Raw genomic sequence first — 19,122 nt, 5'->3', positions numbered from 1 at the left:
CTATGGGATCCGGTAAGCCATTTTTATTCACACAGTAAATAAGGGCTTCACAAGGGCTTATTAAGACTGTAGACATTTTCTGGGCTAAATCGATCATATTTACACATATTTAGCCTTGAGGAATCATTTAATCTGGGTATTTTTTGTAAAATAATATCGGCAGGCACTGTTTTAGACACTTTATTCTATTGGGGCTTTCCCTAATCATAGTCAGAGCCTCATTTTCGCGCCGGTATGGCGCACTTGTTTTTGAGAACAGCATGACATGCAGCTGCATGTGTGTGGAGCTCTGATACATAGAAAAGTCTTTCTGAAGGCATTATTTGGTATCGTATTCCCCTTTGGGCTTGGTTGGGTCTCAGCAAAGCAGATTCCAGGGACTGTAAAGGGGTTAAATATAAAAACGGCTCCGGTTCCGTTATTTTAAGGGTTAAAGCTTCCAAATTTGGTGTGCAATACTTTTAAGGCTTTAAGACACTGTGGTGAAATTTTGGTGAATTTTGAACAATTCCTTCATACTTTTTCGCAATTGCAGTAATAAAGTGTGTTCAGTTTAAAATTTAAAGTGACAGTAACGGTTTTATTTTAAAACGTTTTTTGTGCTTTGTTATCAAGTTTATGCCTGTTTAACATGTCTGAACTACCAGATAGATTGTGTTCTGACTGTGGGGAAGCCAAGGTTCCTTCTCATTTAAATAGATGTGATTTATGTCATAATAAATTTAGTAAAAATGATGCCCAAGATGATTCCTCAAGTGAGGGGAGTAAGCATGGTACTGCATCATCCCCTCCTTCGTCTACACCAGTTTTGCCCATACAGGAGGCCCCTAGTACATCTAGCGCGCCAATACTCCTTACTATGCAACAATTAACGGCTGTAATGGATAATTCTATCAAAAACATTTTAGCCAATATGCCCACTTGTCAGCGAAAGCGCGACTGCTCTGTTTTAGAAAATACTGAAGAGCATGAGGCCGCTGATGATATTGTTTCTGAAGGGCCCCTACACCAGTCTGAGGGGGCCAGGGAGGTTTTGTCTGAGGGAGAAATTTCAGATTCAGGAAAAATTTCTCAACAAGCTGAACCTGATGTGATTACTTTTAAATTTAAGTTGGAACATCTCCGCGCTCTGCTTAAGGAGGTGTTATCCAATTTGGATGATTGTGATTATCTGGTCATTCCAGAAACACTATGTAAAATGGACAAGTTCCTAGAGGCCCCGGGGCCCCCCGAAGCTTTTCCTATACTCAAGCGGGTGGCGTACATTGTTAATAAAGAATGGGACAGGCCCGGTGTACCTTTCGTACCTCCCCCCATATTTAAAAAATTGTTTCCTATAGTCGACCCCAGAAAGGACTTATGGCAGACAGTCCCCAAGGTCGAGGGGGCGGTTTCTACTCTAAACAAGCGCACCACTATACCCATAGAAGATAGTTGTGCTTTCCAAGATCCTATGGATAAAAAATTAGAAGGTTTGCTAAAAAAGATGTTTGTTCAGCAAGGTTACCTTCTACAACCAATTGCATGCATTGTCCCTGTCACTACAGCCGCGTGTTTCTGGTGCGATGAGCTAGAAAAGGCGATTATTAGTAATTCTTCTTCTTATGAGGAGATTATGGACAGAATTCGTGCTCTTAAATTGGCTAATTCTTTCACCCTAGACGCCACCTTGCAATTGGCTAGGTTAGCAGCGAAAAATTCTGGGTTTGCTATTGTGGCGCGCAGAGCGCTTTGGTTAAAATCTTGGTCAGCGGATGCGTCTTCCAAGAACAAATTGTTTGACATTCCTTTCAAGGGGAAAACACTGTTTGGCCCTGACTTGAAAGAGTTTATCTCTGATATCACTGGGGGCAAGGGCCACGCCCTTCCTCAGAATAGGTCTTTCAAGGCCAAAAATAAACCTAATTTTCGTCCCTTTCGCAGAAACGGACCAGCCCCAAGTGCTACGTCCTCTAAGCAGGAGGGTAATACTTCTCAAGCCAATCCAGCCTGGAGACCAAGGCAAGGCTGGAACAAAGGAAAGCAGGCCAAGAAACCTGCCACTGCTCCCAAGACAGCATGAGATGCGGGCCCCCGATCCGGGACCGGATTTGGTGGGGGGCAGACTCTCTCTCTTCACTCAGGCTTGGGCAAGAGATGTTCTGGATCCTTGGGCGCTAGAAATAGTCTTCCAAGGTTATCTTCTGGAAGTGATTCATCCTGTTCCATTAAAAGAACGAGGGATGGGGTTCTACTCCAATCTGTTCGTAGTTCACAAAAAAGAGGGAACGTTCAGACCAATCTTAGATCTCAAGATCCTAAACAAGTTTCTCAAGGTTCCATCGTCCAAAATGGAAACCATTCGAACAATCCTTCCATCCAGGAAGGTCAATTCATGACCACGGTGGATTTAAAGGATGCGTATCTACATATTCCTGTCCACAAGGAACATCATCGGTTCCTAAGGTTCGCATTCCTGGACAAGCATTACCAGTTCGTGGCGCTTCCTTTCGGATTAGCCACTGTTCCAAGGATTTTCACAAAGGTACTAGGGTCCCTTCTGGCGGTGCTAAGACCAAGGGGCATTGCTGTAGTACCTTACTTGGACGACATTCTGATTCAAGCGTCGTCCCTTCCTCAAGCAAAGGCTCACACGGACATAGTCCTGGCCTTTCTCAGATCTCACGGATGGTAAGTGAACGTGGAAAAGAGTTCTCTATCTCCGTCGACAAGAGTTCCCTTCTTGGGAACAATAATAGACTCCTTAGAAATGAGGATTTTTCTGACAGAGACCAGAAAAACAAAACTTCTAAACTCTTGTCGGATACTTCCTTCCGTTCCTCTTCCTTCCATAGCACAGTGCATGGAAGTGATAGGTTTGATGGTAGCGGCAATGGACATAGTTCCTTTTGCGCGCATTCATCTAAGACCATTTCAATTGTGTATGCTCAGTCAGTGGAATGGGGACTATACAGACTTGTCTCCGAAGATACAAGTAAATCAGAGGACCAGAGACTCACTCCGTTGGTGGCTGTCCCTGGACAACCTGTCGCTAGGGGTGACCTCCCGCAGACCAGAGTGGGTCATTGTCACGACCGACGCCAGTCTGATGGGCTGGGGCGCGGTCTGGGGATCCCTGAAAGCTCAGGGTCTTTGGTCTCGGGAAGAATCTCTTCTACCGATAAATATTCTGGAACTGAGAGCGATATTCAATGCTCTCAAGGCTTGGCCTCAGCTAGCGAGGGCCAAGTTCATACGGTTTCAATCAGACAACATGACGACTGTTGCGTACATCAACCATCAGGGGGGAACAAGGAGTTCCCTGGCGATGGAAGAAGTGACCAAAATCATTCAATGGGCGGAGACTCGCTCCTGCCACCTGTCTGCAATCCACATCCCAGGAGTGGAAACTTGGGAAGCGGATTTTCTGATTCGTCAGACATTGCATCCGGGGGTGTGGGAACTCCATCCGGAAATCTTTGCCCAAATCACTCAACTGTGGGGCATTCCAGACATGGATCTGATGGCCTCTCGTCAGAACTTCAAGGTTCCTTGCTACGGGTCCAGATCCAGGGATCCCAAGGCGACTCTAGTAGATGCACTAGTAGCACCTTGGACCTTCAACCTAGCTTATGTATTCCCGCCGTTTCCTCTCATCCCCAGGCTGGTAGCCAGGATCAATCAGGAGAGGGCGTAGGTGATCTTGATAGCTCCTGCGTAACCACGCAGGACTTGGTAGGCAGATCTGGTGAATATGTCATCGGCTTCACCATGGAAGCTACCTTTGAGACGAGACCTTCTTGTTCAAGGTCCGTTCGAACATCCGAATCTGGTCCTACTCCAGCTGACTGCTTGGAGATTGAACGCTTGATCTTATCAAAGCGAGGGTTCTCAGATTCTGTTATTGATACTCTTGTTCAGGCCAGAAAGCCTGTAACTAGAAAAATTTACCACAAAATATGGAAAAAATATATCTGTTGGTGTGAATCTAAAGGATTCCCTTGGGACAAGGTAAAGATTCCTAGGATTCTATCCTTTCTTCAAGAAGGATTGGAGAAAGGATTATCTGCAAGTTCCTTGAAGGGACAGATTTCTGCCTTGTCTGTGTTACTTCACAAAGAGCTGGCAGCTGTGCCAGATGTTCAAGCCTTTGTTCAGGCTCTGGTTAGAATCAAGCCTGTTTACAAACCTTTGACTCCTCCTTGGAGTCTCAACTTAGTTCTTTCAGTTCTTCAGGGGGTTCCGTTTGAACCCTTACATTCCGTTGATATTAAGTTATTATCTTGGAAAGTTTTGTTTTTGGCTGCAATTTCTTCCGCTAGAAGAGTTTCAGAATTATCTGCTCTGCAGTGTTCTCCTCCTTATCTGGTGTTCCATGCAGATAAGGTGGTTTTACGTACTAAACCTGGTTTTCTTCCAAAAGTTGTTTCTAACAAAAACATTAACCAGGAGATAGTCGTGCCTTCTTTGGGTCCGAATCCAGTTTCGAAGAAGGAACGTTTGTTGCACAATTTGGATGTTGTTCGCGCTCTAAAATTCTATTTAGATGCTACAAAGGATTTTAGACAAACATCTTCCTTGTTTGTTGTTTATTCTGGTAACAGGAGAGGTCAAAAAGCAACTTCTACCTCTCTCTCTTTTTGGATTAAAAGCATCATCAGATTGGCTTACGAGACTGCCGGACGGCAGCCTCCTGAAAGAATCACAGCTCATTCCACTAGGGCTGTGGCTTCCACATGGGCCTTCAAGAACGAGGCTTCTGTTGATCAGATATGTAGGGCAGCGACTTGGTCTTCACTGCACACTTTTACCAAATTTTACAAGTTTGATACTTTTGCTTCTTCTGAGGCTATTTTTTGGGAGAAAGGTTTTGCAAGCCGTGGTGCCTTCCATTTAGGTGACCTGATTTGCTCCCTCCCTTCATCCGTGTCCTAAAGCTTTGGTATTGGTTCCCACAAGTAAGGATGACGCCGTGGACCGGACACACCTATGTTGGAGAAAACAGAATTTATGTTTACCTGATAAATTACTTTCTCCAACGGTGTGTCCGGTCCACGGCCCGCCCTGGTTTTTTAATCAGGTCTGATGATTTATTTTCTTTAACTACAGTCACCACGGTATCATATGGTTTCTCCTATGCAAATATTCCTCCTTAACGTCGGTCGAATGACTGGGGTAGGCGGAGCCTAGGAGGGATCATGTGACCCGCTTTGCTGGGCTCTTTGCCATTTCCTGTTGGGGAAGAGAATATCCCACAAGTAAGGATGACGCCGTGGACCGGACACACCGTTGGAGAAAGTAATTTATCAGGTAAACATAAATTCTGTTTTTTTGGTCTTTGAGTTATGTGACTTTTTTTAATATTTAGTTTAAATTAGTACACAAAAGTAATTGTAATAAATCCCATTAAAGCCATGTTATGGAGTCGGCTCTTATATGTCCTTTTCTTTTTATAAACAATTACAAGACTTTTTAACCCATTGAATGCCAAAGGGGCTGCCCTCACAAGTATAAACCAATAACCAGAACACAAATATCTGTGGTGTTTCTGACATGGTGTATCTTCCTTATTTTGACAATGTCATTCAGAATCTAATGAATGTCACAAAATTTTGGGGGTGTTCTGTTTTTAGTTGTTTTATACCAGCAAGTGAAACGTCTCTGTAAAGTTTGCCCTAAGTTTGCAGCTTGTTCCCCCTCACTTTTGTGCCTGATGCTCTGCTACCAGTCTTTTGGCCACTCACAAACTGGAACTCGTTGGGGGTGGGTAAGCCACTCTCCCCGGTAGCGGATAGATGGCCCTTTGCTCTATTGGCACAACTTTTGGACTGGATGTAAAGCAGAGCCTTATTCTTCCCACACTCCACTTCAATGGAAGGCTCTCCTTGGTCAAAAAGGGGTTGGAAAACCTCTCCAACTTCAGGTCATCAGGAAGTGAGGGTGATGAGGTTCATGCAAACCTAGGTAGGCAGGGTGCGGTAAGCATGGGGTGCGAAAAGGTGGTCATATGCTGGCTGGTGTTGGGTTATCACCGGGATGGCAGCTGCAAGGTAACTCAGGATACTGTCCACAGACTGATTAAAAGCTGCAAGTGCTAGTTCCTCTCGGTCCGGTGTCTCCTTGATAGCCGGCATGGTATCCCCAGCTTGCGCCCTTACCCGGTGAGTTTTGTGTTTTTGGCTTGAGCTCTCTGCGCGGCAGAATGTGCCCCGTATGCTCTTGTGCACTTTGCGCCACTGGACCCCAGGGCTCCTGCTGCCAGCGCCCGCAGCCTCATTCTAGCAGCTCTAGTGTTTCACAGCTCCTCGCACTGCACCTCCTTTGCCGATCTGCCGCTGCCTCGCAGCCCGACTGAGACATGACATGCTGGAGAGGGCTCAGCCACCGGAGGCACTCCTGCATCTGATTCCTGCTCCAGTATCCAGATTCCAAAAGAAGCGGAAGCAGTAAAAGTTAGCACTGCTTACGGATATCTAGGGTTCAGGGCATACCTAGTTACTTTATTCAGCTGTCGTTCCGTACAGTGGGTGCTAAAAGTGCTGCTGCCCAAGGCACGGGCCTTGTTGGCCTAGGCCATAATACGCCCCTGGAGGGGGCCTTACTGTATTCCAATTAAAACAAATCCTTCCTTTTACACGCACACAGTCTTCTACCGAAAATGTCCTCCACTGTACAAACCTATACATATTGTATAATGTTATAAAGTTTAAGTAAAATATAAATTTACTAAATGTTATTTAAAATATAAGGAATGTTGTCACATAGTGAATAATAATGATATTTTATTTTGTTCTATTTTGTGTTTTATCTTGATAGGGGCAGAAATTGATTGTGAAGATAAGAATGGAAATACCCCATTACACATTGCTGCCAGATATGGTCATGAGCTCCTCATTAACACTCTAATTTCCAGTGGAGCTGATACTGCAAAGTAAGTTACATTTTGATTTATTTTCCTTTATATACACACTTGTAACTTGGGATATGTGTTTACACATTTTTTTATTATTTGTTTGTTTGTTTGTTCTTAATTTGGGGAGATCTATTGTAGTTTCAATGACTACTTACTGCAACAATGTTGTCATTTTAAAGTCACTTAACAAAAAGCTTTTAGTGACGTTTTAAAATTGAAATAGCTATCATGATCAAGAATCCCTTTATTTATGTAGATATATAAATGTCTCTAATGATATGGTGTTTAAAAATAAAGCTCTAAACAATTCCAAACCTAAGAAATTTATATAACCACCAGGGCATTAGACTTGACATGACCCACAACTGTAGGGGGTTTGCTGCTTCAGTACACTTTTATAGTGTTGCTGATATTCCTCTGTTAATTTTAACTGCTCCTCTGGCACTGCCTGAATGTACAATAACAACAATAGTGAATGCTGACTAATGAATAAGTGTAAACTCAGTGTCAGTAGTTTTAAAGGGAAAGGGGAGATTTGCATTGTCAAGTAAACTGTAAAACTCATTGTTTGTATTAGTGGGACCAGTAAAGTAATTAGTCTTTCTTTCCAGTGTTCTTCAATTACACTACATCAATCATATCTATTTAGATTGTGGTTTGCTTGTTGATTTGTGAATATAGCTATCCAGTTATTTAACATGCATTCTGTTGTGATTTTTAGAAGAGGCATCCACGGAATGTTTCCTCTCCACCTGGCTGCTTTGAGTGGATTTTCAGATTGCTGCAGAAAACTCCTGTCTTCAGGTTAGTCCTGTTACAAAATAGAGACATAGAATAAAATAAAATGCTCTGCTTTAGAATATTTTATTTCCATCTTAATGGGAGGAGAGTCCACTGCTTCATTCATTACTTGTGGGAATTAATAACCTGGCCACCAGGAGGAGGCAAAGACACCCCAGCCAAAGGCTTAAATATCTCCCCCACTTCCCTCATCCCCCAGTTATTCTTTGCCTTTCGTCACAGGAGTGTCGGAAGATTCGGAGTAGTCTCTTATGGAGGGTAGTACTCTTTGCAATGGGACTGGAGTCTTAAGTAATCCTGTCAGCCTCTCAGTGAAAGCATGATCCGGAGATGCAGGGAGAGTCTTTCTGAGAAACCATCCCGACTCAGATTAACAGCTCCATAAGCAATCAGCGTTGACGAGTTTCCCTGCCTGCTTTCTGCTCTCAAGTCCATGTCAGGTGCGATGCTACTAACCTGTCACACTTGAAAGGCCATGTTCCTGTTCCACGGCGTTGATTCTGGTAAGATTGTTTCATTATATACATATAATAACGTAAGAATACAGGTTCAAAGTGTGTCTCCTTTTATCTGTATAGAATCAAGGGTTAATACCCCAGGAATGGTGGTTATTGAACAGAAGGGGGGGAGGGGGAATTTGTGCACAATGTTGTCTACTGTTTATTGTGTTTATACTGCGACTGTGTGAGATGAGGCTCTGTCAATGTGCGAACAGTTAGGTTTTTTGAGATGTCGGCGCAGCTTTTTTTTTGCCGCGTTTTCTCTTTAGTGCAGGGTCGGTTCCTGCATGGCACTCCGTGTGACTGGGTGCGGCCTCTTCAACTTCCTCTTTCTTGACCGGTGGTTGCAGGAGACTAAGCATTTTATCTGTTATCCGGGTCATAGGAGCTAGTGAGTGCCCTGGCCATTGAGATATAAAGGTGCCATTTAGCTTATATCTAGTCAGTAATAAAGGCGCAAGCTATGGAGGTTGATCCGCCTGCTCAACTCTGTTCCACATGTTTCGATAAGATTGCAATATCTAAAAAGAACAAAGTATTTAGTACAACTGAGCAATCCGCCTCTGAGGGCTCTCTTTCCCGCAAGGTGCATTCCCTACATTCATCTCCGATTGCACAAGCAGCTCCCCAGGTCGATCTTAATCCTCCCACGGGAGGGGCCCATTGGCTGCCAGATTTTGTTGAGCAATTACAGACAGTGGTGTCTGCGGCCTTCAATGCCTTACCACGCCCTGCTAAGCACAAGTGAACGGTGAATCATAGCTATCCGTCCCAGGGGTCATCGACTCCACTGGATGTCTGACAGATTATCCGCTGATGAGGACGACTCCGACTCCTCGGAGGACGCTCTTTTTGGGTCGAATCAGCGACATCTAGGCCTCTGTCTTCGGAGGAGCCAGATTTTAAATTTAAGATGGAGCATTTGCGCTTTCTGCTAAAGGAAGTGCTAGCTATGTTAGAGGTTACGGACATGAAATTGACGGAGGAACCTTCAATCCCTAAACTAGATGGGGTTTACAAGAACAGGGTGGTTCCATAGACCGTCCCGGTTTCCATTAAGATGGCTAATATTATTAAGAATGAATGGGAGAAACTTGGCTCGTCATTTCCCCCCTCTTCCCGTTTCCCGTTCTGGACTCGCAAGCTTGAGCTGTGGGGGGCCATTCCTAAGGTGGATGGTGCTATTTCCACTCTTGCTAAGCAAACGACTATCCCGCTCGAAGATAGCTCTACGTTCAAGGAGCCCATGAACAAAAAATAAGAGTCCATGTTAAGGAAGATGTTCCAACTCACAGCATTCGTTTTTCAACCAGCAGCGGCAGTCGCTGCGGTGGCTGGAGCTGCTACCTATTGGTGTGACGCTCTGTCAGCTATGTTAGAGGTGGAGACTCCCCTCGAGGAGATACACAAACAAATTAAGGCCTTAAGGGTAGCTCATTCATGCACCTGTGATGCAAATATGCAGATTATTCGCCTGAATGCCAAGACTGCAGGTTTTTCTGTTCTGGCCCATAGGGCTCTGTGTTTAAAGTCGTGGTCTGCGGGCATGACTTCCAAGTCTAGATTACTCTCCCTCCAGTTTCAGGGAAAGGTTCACTTTGGTCCTGGTTTAGACTCTATTATATCCACGGTCACGGGGGGCAAGGGTGCTTTCCTACCACAGGATAAGAAGAGTAAAGGGCTACAGAATAGGATTAAAGACTCATCCACGCAGAGGCAGATTCCTCCTGTCAAATCTATCTTCAGGACCAGAGAAGAGAGACTCCTTCCTAGGTTGTGTGAGGGATCTCTCCTCTCTCAGAGTTATCGCCCCTGTCCCTCTAGCAGAAAGAGGTCTGGGGTATTTTTCAAACCTTTTCGTGGTCCCAAAGAAGGAGGGCACGTTTCGCCCAATTCTGAACCTAAAGTGTCTAAACAAGTTTCTGTTAGTCCCATCGTTCAAAATGGAGACGATCAGATCGATTCTGCCCCTAGTTCAAGAGGGACAATTTATGACAATAGACCTGAAGGATGCTTACCTTCACGTATCAATCCACAAGAACCACTTCAAGTTCCTAAGATTCGCATTTCTGGACCAACACTACCAGTTTGTGGCCCTACCATTCGGTCTGGCGACTGCCCCAAGAGTCTTTACGAAGGTTCTGGAAGAGCTGCTCGCGTTTGCAAGACCAGAGGTATTGCAGTGGATCCTTATCTGGACGATATCCTGGTCCATTCTCCGTTCTGCAGTCTCGTGGAAGATCACTCGAGGGCTCTTCTTCTTCTCCTTCTCCTTCGATCCCATGGATGGAAGATAAACGAAGGAAAGAGTTCTCTGGTCCCCAGCAACAGGGTGGAATTTCTGGGTACAATAATAGATTCCATATCCATGACAGATCAGAGACGTTCCAAGATTGTGTCCAACTGTCTTGCCCTTCGGACCTCCTCAAGGACATCTGTGGCCAGGTGTATGGAGGTGATTGGGCTCATAGTATACAGCATAGATGTCATTCCATTCGCCAGGTTCCATCTCAGACCACTTCAGTTATGCATGTTGAGACAGTGGAACAGCGATCACTCAGATCTATCCCAACAGATATCTCTGGACATCCAAATGAGGGAATCCCTCTCTTGGTGGATCCGTCCGGGCCAACTGTCCCAGGGGACATCCTTCGTGAGACCATCCTGGGAGATTGTGACCACGGGCACAAGTCTATCAGGATGGGGGGCTGTTTGGGGCACAGGGCAGCTAGACTCGAGAGGAGTCGAGTCTACCAATAAATATTCTGGAACTCTGGCGATATTCAACGCCCTGAGGGCTTGCCCCCTGCCCCCCCCCCCTGCCGGGGCCATCCCGATTCTTCAGGTTCCAGTCGCACAACATTACCTCAGTGACTTACATAAACCATCAGGGGGGAACGAGAAGCTCCCAAGCCATGAGGGAGGTATCTCGGATTCTGGAATGGGCAGAGAACCGCAATTCGCGCTCAGCGATCCACATTCCGGGTGTGGACCACTGGGAAGCGGATTTTCTCAGCAGACAATCGTTTCATCCGGGGGAATGGTCTCTCCATCCCGAGGTGTTCGCGGAGATATGCATCAGATGGGGGACGCCGGAGATAGACCTCATGGCGTCCAGACTCAATTTCAAGCTGCCCAGATACGGGTCACGATCCAGGGATCCCCAGGCAGAGCTGATAGCCTTAGCGGTGCCCTGGGAGTTCAACCTACTTTACATTTTTCCACCGTTGACACTTCTACCTCGTGTAGTGGCCTGCATCAAGCAGGAGCAAGCTTTGGCTATTCTGATCGCTCTGTCGTGGCCGCGGAGGACGTGGTTTGCGGATCTGGTGGGGATGTCATCATCTCCTTCATGGAGGTTACCCTGTTGCAGAGATCTTCTGGTTCAGGGTCCATTTCTACACCAAAATCTCGATTCTCTGAGGCTGACTGCGTGGAGATTGAACACCTAGTCTTAGCCAAGAGAGGATTTTTCAGAGAGAGTGATTGATGCTCTCATTCAGGCCAGGAGGCCGGTCACTCAGCGCATCCACCATAAGGTGTGGAGGACCTACTTGTCCTGGTGTGAGGAACGTGGCTACCCCTTGCACAAGCTTAGGTTATCCAGGATTCTGGCCTTTCTCCATGATGGACTGGATAAGGGTCTTGCTGCCAGTTCTTTAAGGGGTCAGATTTCGGCCTTATCTGTACTGTTGCACAAAAAGCTAGCAGAGCTTCCTGATATTCAGTCCTTTGTTCAGGCTATGTCTAGGATCAGACCTGTCTTTCAAAATACTGCTCCTCCTTGGAGCTTAAATTTGGTTCTTAAGATTTTGCAGAGTGCTCCGTTTGCGCCTATTCATGCTCTGGACCTTAGACTTTTTTCCTGGAAGTTCCTATTCCTACTGGCTATTGCATCAGCTCGCAGAGTTTCTCAGTTAGCAGCCTTGCAAAGTGAGCCTCCTTACCTGGTTTTTCACGCTGATAAGGCTGTTCTTCCCACTGGATTGAGGTTTCTTCCCAAGGTCATGTCGAATCCTAACATGAATCAGGAAATAGTTCCTTCCTTGTGTCCTAACCCTTCTTCATCAAAGGAATGGTTGCTTCATTATTTGGACGTGCTTCTGGCCTTAAAGTTTTATCTTCAGGCCACAAAGAAATTCAGACAGATTTCGTCTTTATTTGTTGTGTATTCAGGGAAGCGCAGGGGGCAGAGGGCCTCTTCCACTTCACTGTCTTTTTGGTTGAGGAGCGTTATCCGTCTGGCCTATGAGACAGCGGTACATAAGCCTCCTCAGAAGATTACAACTCACTAAACTAGGGCTGTGGCCTCCTCTTGGACCTTTAAGAACGAGGCTTCTATGGAGCAGATTTGTAACATACATACTTTTGCAAAGTTTTACAAACAGAAACAGCTTTTGGGAGAAAGGTCCTGCAGGCTGTGGTGCCCTCAGTTTAGGGTCCACCTCCTTTTCCCTCCCGTTTTTTTTCATTCAGTGTCCTCTAGAGCTTGGGTATTTGTTCCCACAAGTAATGAATGAAGCCTTGGACTCTCCTCCCATTAAGATGGAAAAGATAAATTAAGCTTACCTGATAATTTCATTTCCATCTGTGGGAGGAGAGTCCACTGCTCCCGCCCGTTTCTCTGGTGCGTTGACCTAAATTTAATTTTATTCTTCTGGCACCATTTATACCCTGATTTCTTTTGCATGATGTACCGAGTCCACGGATTCATCCTAACTTGTGGGATATTGTCCTTCCTGACAGGAAGTAGCAAAGAGAGCACCACAGCAGAGCTGTCTATATAGCTCCCCCCTTAACTCAACCCCCCAGTCATTCTCTTTGCTGGCTCTAAGCAGGAAGAGTAAAGAGAAGAGGTGTTAAACAGTTTTTATTTCATCTTCAATCAAGAGTTTGTTATTTTTAAATGGTACCGGTGTTGTACTATTTGCTCTCAGGCAGGACATAGATGAAGATTTCTGCCTGGAGGATTATGATCTAAGCATTTGTAACTAAGGTCCACTGCTGTTCCTACATGAGCTGAGGAGTACAGGAAAACTTCAGTGTGAGGAACGGTTCTTGCTAGACAGCAATGAGGTATGTTCAGTCATTTTCTGCAGAGACTGTGTTAACTCAGAAAGGCTGACAGTATTCCATTACGGAAGGGTAAGCAGTAATCCTAGTATGAAAGAGGTTTTGCTAGCTTGCATTAAGGGCTAAAAAAATTTTGGGCACTCACTTTGTTTATGTAAAATTGGGATAAACGTTTGTGTGTTCTGGGAGTAACGTTTTTTATGTTTACGGGATGTTTGCTTGAGGGGTCATTTGGCTTATTTTGGGTTTGTTATAACCCACATGGTTTTCAAACTAGGTTTGTTAGATTTGAGTAGGCCCCCATCGAGTGAGGTGGGCGGGGCCTATTTTTCGCCTCAGTTGCGCATTTTGTTATACAGGCAAGCAACTTCTCCTGAGGTCCTGATGATCTTCTGAGGGCCTATTCGAAGCTTTAACCCCATATTATCGTTCCTAAGGGCAGGTAGGGCCACAGCAGAGCTGTGGCAAGGTGCTTATAGGGGTGTTTAACCGGTTTTAGACATATTTCAATCCGTTTTTTTCATTTGGGGGTTTATTGCTTATTAACTTGTAGTGCAATCCTTCTAAAGCTTAGTGGGTACACTGTTAAAATTTCAGAAAAATTAAAGCAATTTTAACCTGTTTTGCAGTTTGTGTATGCCTTTTTTTCTCTTAAAGGCACAGTACCGTTTTTGCAAATTGTGTTTTTTTCATTAAATAAAGTGTTTTCCAAGCTTGCTTGCTTTATTACTAGTCTGTTAAACATGCCTGACACTTAGGAAACACATTGCTCAATTTGTTTAGAAGCCATTGTGGAACCCCCTCTTAGAATGTGTCCCACGTGTACTGATATGTCGATAAATTGCAAACAGCATATTTTGACTTATAAAAGTTTGGCATTAGATGATTCTCAGACAGAAGGAAATCAGGTTTTGCCATCTAGTTCTCCCCAAGTGTCACAACCAGTAACGCCCGCACAAGGTACGCCAAGTACTTCTAGTGCGTCAAATTCTTTCACCTTGCAAGATATGGCTTCAGTTATGAATACTACCCTCACAGAGGTTTTATCTAAACTGCCTGGGTTGCAAGGGAAGCGCAGTAGCTCTGGGTTAAGAACAAATGCTGAGCCTTCTGACGCTTTAGTAGCCGTATCCGATATTCCCTCACAATGTTCTGAAGTAGGGATGAGGGATTTGCTGTCTGAGGGAGAGATTTCTGATTCAGGAAAGATGTTCCTTTAGACAGATTCATATATGACGGCATTTAAATTTAAGCAAGAGCACCTCCGCTTATTGCTCAGGGAGGTTTTAGCTACTCTGGATGATTGTGACCCTATTGTAGTTCCAGAGAAATTGTGTAAAATTGACAAATATTTAGAGGTTCCTGTTTACACTGATGTGTTTCCGGTCCCTAAGAGGATTTCGGACATTGTTACTAAGGAGTGGGATAAACCAGGTATTCCGTTTTCTCCCCCTCCTGTTTTTAAGAAAATGTTTCCCATTTCTGACACCATAAAGGACTCACGGCAGACGGTCCCTAAGGTGGAGGGAGCTATTTCTACCCTGGCTAAGCGTAGAACTATACCTATTGAAGACAGTTGTGCTTTCTCTTGTAAGGTGTATCCAGTCCACGGATCATCCATTACTTGTGGGATATTCTCCTTCCCAACAGGAAGCTGCAAGAGGATCACCCACAGCAGAGCTGTCTATATAGCTCCTCCCCTAACTGCCACCTCCCAGTCATTCTCTTGCAGCTCTCGACAAGATAGGAAGTAGCTAGAGAGATGTGGTGCATTAATGTAGTTTATCTTCAATCAAAAGTTTGTTATTTTCAAATGGTACCGGAGTTGTACTATTTTAGCCTCAGGCAGAAAGTTGAAGAAGAGTCTGCCTGTGGTCTTTGATGATCTTAGCAGGTTGTAACTAAGATCCATTGCTGTTCTCACACATAACTGAAGAGACGAGGTAACTTCAGCTGGGGGAATAGCGTGCAGGGTCTCCTGCTATGAGGTATGTGCAGTTTTAAATTTTTCTAGAGAAATTATATGCTAGAAAATGCTGACAATACCGGATTAATTTAAGGTAAGCCTGATTACAGTGATTTAATAACGACTGGTATCATGCTTGCTGTAAAGGGTAATGTTTTTATTATTTACTCACATTACTGAATAGATATAACGTTTGCTTGAAAGGTGTATGAACGTTTATTACATATTGGTGATAAAACTTTATTCTGGGGCCCAGTTTTTTCTACATGGCTGACTAGATTTTACCTAGGGATAGTTTTTTAAGGCCCTCTCACTGTGAGTACAGGCTGGGAGGGGCCTATTTTCGGCCTAAATTGTGCATTTGTTTTTGCAGTTTGAGACATCCAGCTTCCCTGAAGGAGTCCCCTGAACATTTAGGACCTCTCTAAAGGGTTTTTGTGCCTTCCAAAGTCATTGTATGGGCAGGTATGGCCACAGTAGAGCTGTGGCAGTTTTGTGTGACTGTTTAAAAACGTTTATATCGTTTTTTTGATCCGGTTTTGAAACTAAGGGGTTAATCTTCCATTTGCAAGTGGGTGCAATGCTCTTTTAGCCTATTATACACACTGTAAAAATTTCGTAAGATTTACTGCTTTTTTCACTATTTTGCAGTTTCTGTGATTGTTTTTTTCTCTTAAAGGCACAGTACCGTTTTTATTTTCTGCTTGTTCACAGTTATTAAAGTGTTTTCCAAGCTTGCTGGTCTCATTACTAGTCTGTTTAAACATGTCTGACATAGAGGAAACTCATTGTTCATTATGTTTAGAAGCCATTGTGGAACCCACGCTTAGAATGTGTACCAAATGCACTGATTTTACTATAGATTACAAAGACCATATTCTGGCTTTAAAAAATTTATCACCAGAAGAAATTGACAAGGAGGAAGTTATGCCGTCTAACTCTCCCCACGTGTCATATCCTAGAAATCCCGCTCAGGGGACGCCTAGTACATCTAGCGCGCCCATTGCGTATACCTTGCAAGACATGGCGGCAGTTATGAATCATACCCTTACAGAGGTATTATCTAAACTGCCAGGATTGCAAGGAAAGCGAGACAGCTCTGGGACTAGAATAAATACAGAGCTCTCTGACGCTTTAGTAGCTATGTCTGATACACCCTCACATTATACTGAAGCTGAAACAGGGGAGCTTCAATCTGTGGGTGAATTTTCTGATTCAGGGAAGATACTTCAATCTGATTCTGATATGTCTACATTTAAATTTAAGCTTGAACACCTCCGCGTATTACTCAGGGAGGTTTTAGCAACTCTGGACGACTGTGACACTATTGTAGTCCCAGAGAAATTATGTAGATTGGATTAATACTATGCAGTACCTACTTACACTGATGTTTTTCCAATCCCTAAAAGGTTTTCTGAAATTATTACTAAGGAATGGGATAGACCAGGTGTACCGTTCTCTCCCCCTCCTGTTTTTAAAAAGATGTTTCCTATAGACGCCGCTACACGGGACTTATGGCAGACGGTCCCTAAGGTGGAGGGAGCAGTTTCTACTCTAGCTAAGCGTACCACTATCCCTGTCGAGGACAGTTGTGCTTTTCTAGATCCAATGGATAAAAAATTAGAGGGTTACATTAAGAAAATTTTTATTCAACAAGGTTTTATTCTCCAGCCTCTTGCATGCATTGCCCCAGTCACTGCTGCTGCGGCTTTCTGGTTTGAGTCCCTAGAGGAGGCTCTACAGGTTGAAACCCCGTTGGAAGATATTATTGAGAAGCTTAGGGCCCTTAAGCTAGCCAATTCATTTGTTTCTGATGCCGTTGTTCATTTAACCAAGCTAACGGCTAAAAATTCAGGTTCTGCTATTCAGGTGCGCAGGGCGCTATGGCTTAAATCCTGGTCAGCTGACGTGACTTCAAAGTCTAAACTTCTCAACATTCCCTTCAAAGGACAGACCCTATTCGGGCCAGGACTGAAGGAGATCATTTCTGACATCACTGGAGGAAAAGGTCACGCCCTTCCTCAAGACAGGTCCAACAAATTTAGGACCAAACAGTCTAGTTTTCGGCCCTTTCGAAACTTCAAGAGTGGCGCAGCTTCAACTTCCTCTAACACAAAACAAGAAGGAACTTTTGCCCAGTCTAAGCCGGTCTGGAGACCTAACCAGGCTTGGAACAAGGGGAAACATGCCAAAAAGCCTGCTGCTGCCTCTAAGACAGCATGAAGGAGCAGCCCCCGATCCGGAAACGGGTCTAGTAGGGGACAGACTCTCTCTCTTCGCCCAGGCTTGGGCAAGAGATGTCCAGGATGCCTGCGCATTGGAAATTGTGTCCAAGGGTTATCTTCTGGAATTCAAAACTTCTCCCCCAAAAGGGAGATTTCATCTGTCACTTTTATCTGCAAACCAGATAAAAAGAGAGGCATTCTTACATTGTGTTCAAGACCTTCTAATTATGGGAGTGATCCACCCAGTTCCGCAGGAGGAACAGGGTCAGGGCTTCTATTCAAATCTGTTTGTAGTTCCCAAGAAAGAGGGAACATTCAGACCAATCTTAGATCTCAAAATCTTAAACAAATTTCTCAGAGTTCCATCCTTCAAAATGGAGACTATTCGAAACCATCCTTCCTATGATCCAGGAGGGTCACTATATGACTACCGTAGACCTAAAGGATGCTTATCTTCACATCCCGATACACAAAGATCATCATCGTTTTCTCAGGTTTGCCTTTCTAGACTGGCACTACCAGTTTGTGGGTTGGCCACAGCACCAAAAATCTTTACGAAGGTTCTAGGGTCCCTTCTAGCGGTCCTAAGGCCGCGGGGTATAGCAGTAGCCCCTTACTTAGACGACATTCTAATACAGGCGTCGACTTTTCAAGTTGCCAGGTCCCACATGGACATTGTTCTGGCATTTCTGAGGTCCCAGCGGTGGAAGGTGAATGAAGAAAAGAGCTCTCTATCACCTCTAACAAAAGTTTCATTCCTAGGGACTCTGATAGATTCGGTAGAAATGAAGATTTACCTAACGAAGGCCAGATTGTCAAAACTTCTAGATTCTTGCCGTGTTCTTTATTCCACTTCTCGTCCTTCAGTGGCTCAGTGTTTGGAAGTAATCGGTTTAATGGTAGCGGCAATGGACATAGTACCGTTTGCCCGCCTACATCTCAGACCGCTGCAACTTTGCATGCTCAGTCAGTGGAATGGGGATTACACAGATTTGTCTCCTCTACTAAATCTGGATCAAGAAACCAGCGATTCTCTTCTCTGGTGGCTATCTCAGGTCCATCTGTCCAAGGGGATGAGCTTCCGCAGGCCAGACTGGACTATAGTAACGACAGATGCCAGCCTTCTGGGCTGGGGCTGCAGTCTGGAACTCCCTGAAGGCTCAGGGCTCGTGGACTCAGGAGGAGACACTCCTTCCGATAAACATTCTGGACCTAAGAGCGATATTTAATGCTCTTCAGGCTTGGCCTCAGCTTGCTGCGGTCAGGTTCATCAGATTTCAGTCGGACAATATCACGACTGTAGCCTACATCAACCATCAAGGGGGAACAAGGAGTTCCCTTGAAATGTTGGAGGTTTCAAAAATAATTCTATGGGCAGAGGTTCACTCTTGCCATCTATCAGCTATCCATATCCCAGGAGTAGAGAACTGGGAGGCGGATTTTCTAAGTCGGCAGACTTTTCATCCGGGGGAGTGGGAACTCCATCAGGAGGTGTTTGCACAGTTGATTCAACGTTGGGGCAAACCAGAATTGGATCTCATGGCGTCTCGTCAGAACGCCGAGCTTCCACCGTTTCCTCTGCTCCCTCGTCTGATTGCCAAGATCAAGCAGGAGAGAGCTTCAGTGATTTTGATAGCACCTGCGTGGCCACGCAGGACTTGGTAT

The 19,122-nt window shown here is 44.8% G+C and overlaps 1 protein-coding gene across 3 annotated transcripts in view; it reads left to right on the top strand.

Annotated features, from left to right (window-relative positions):
• ANKRD28 (ankyrin repeat domain 28) overlaps nucleotides 1-19,122 on the top strand; it is a 1,012,368-nt gene that overhangs the window by 525,479 nt on the left and 467,767 nt on the right. For all 3 annotated transcript variants that reach the window (XM_053714205.1, XM_053714203.1, XM_053714204.1), the window contains exons 10-11: nucleotides 6,796-6,910; nucleotides 7,614-7,696. In XM_053714205.1, the coding sequence (XP_053570180.1) occupies nucleotides 6,796-6,910; nucleotides 7,614-7,696 (198 nt within the window). The remainder of the gene's footprint in view (nucleotides 1-6,795; nucleotides 6,911-7,613; nucleotides 7,697-19,122) is intronic.

Source organism: Bombina bombina, chromosome 5 (genome assembly GCF_027579735.1).
Source record: "Bombina bombina isolate aBomBom1 chromosome 5, aBomBom1.pri, whole genome shotgun sequence".
NCBI classification, from domain to species: Eukaryota; Metazoa; Chordata; class Amphibia; order Anura; family Bombinatoridae; genus Bombina; species Bombina bombina.
This window is presented reverse-complemented; position numbering and strand designations above follow the sequence as displayed.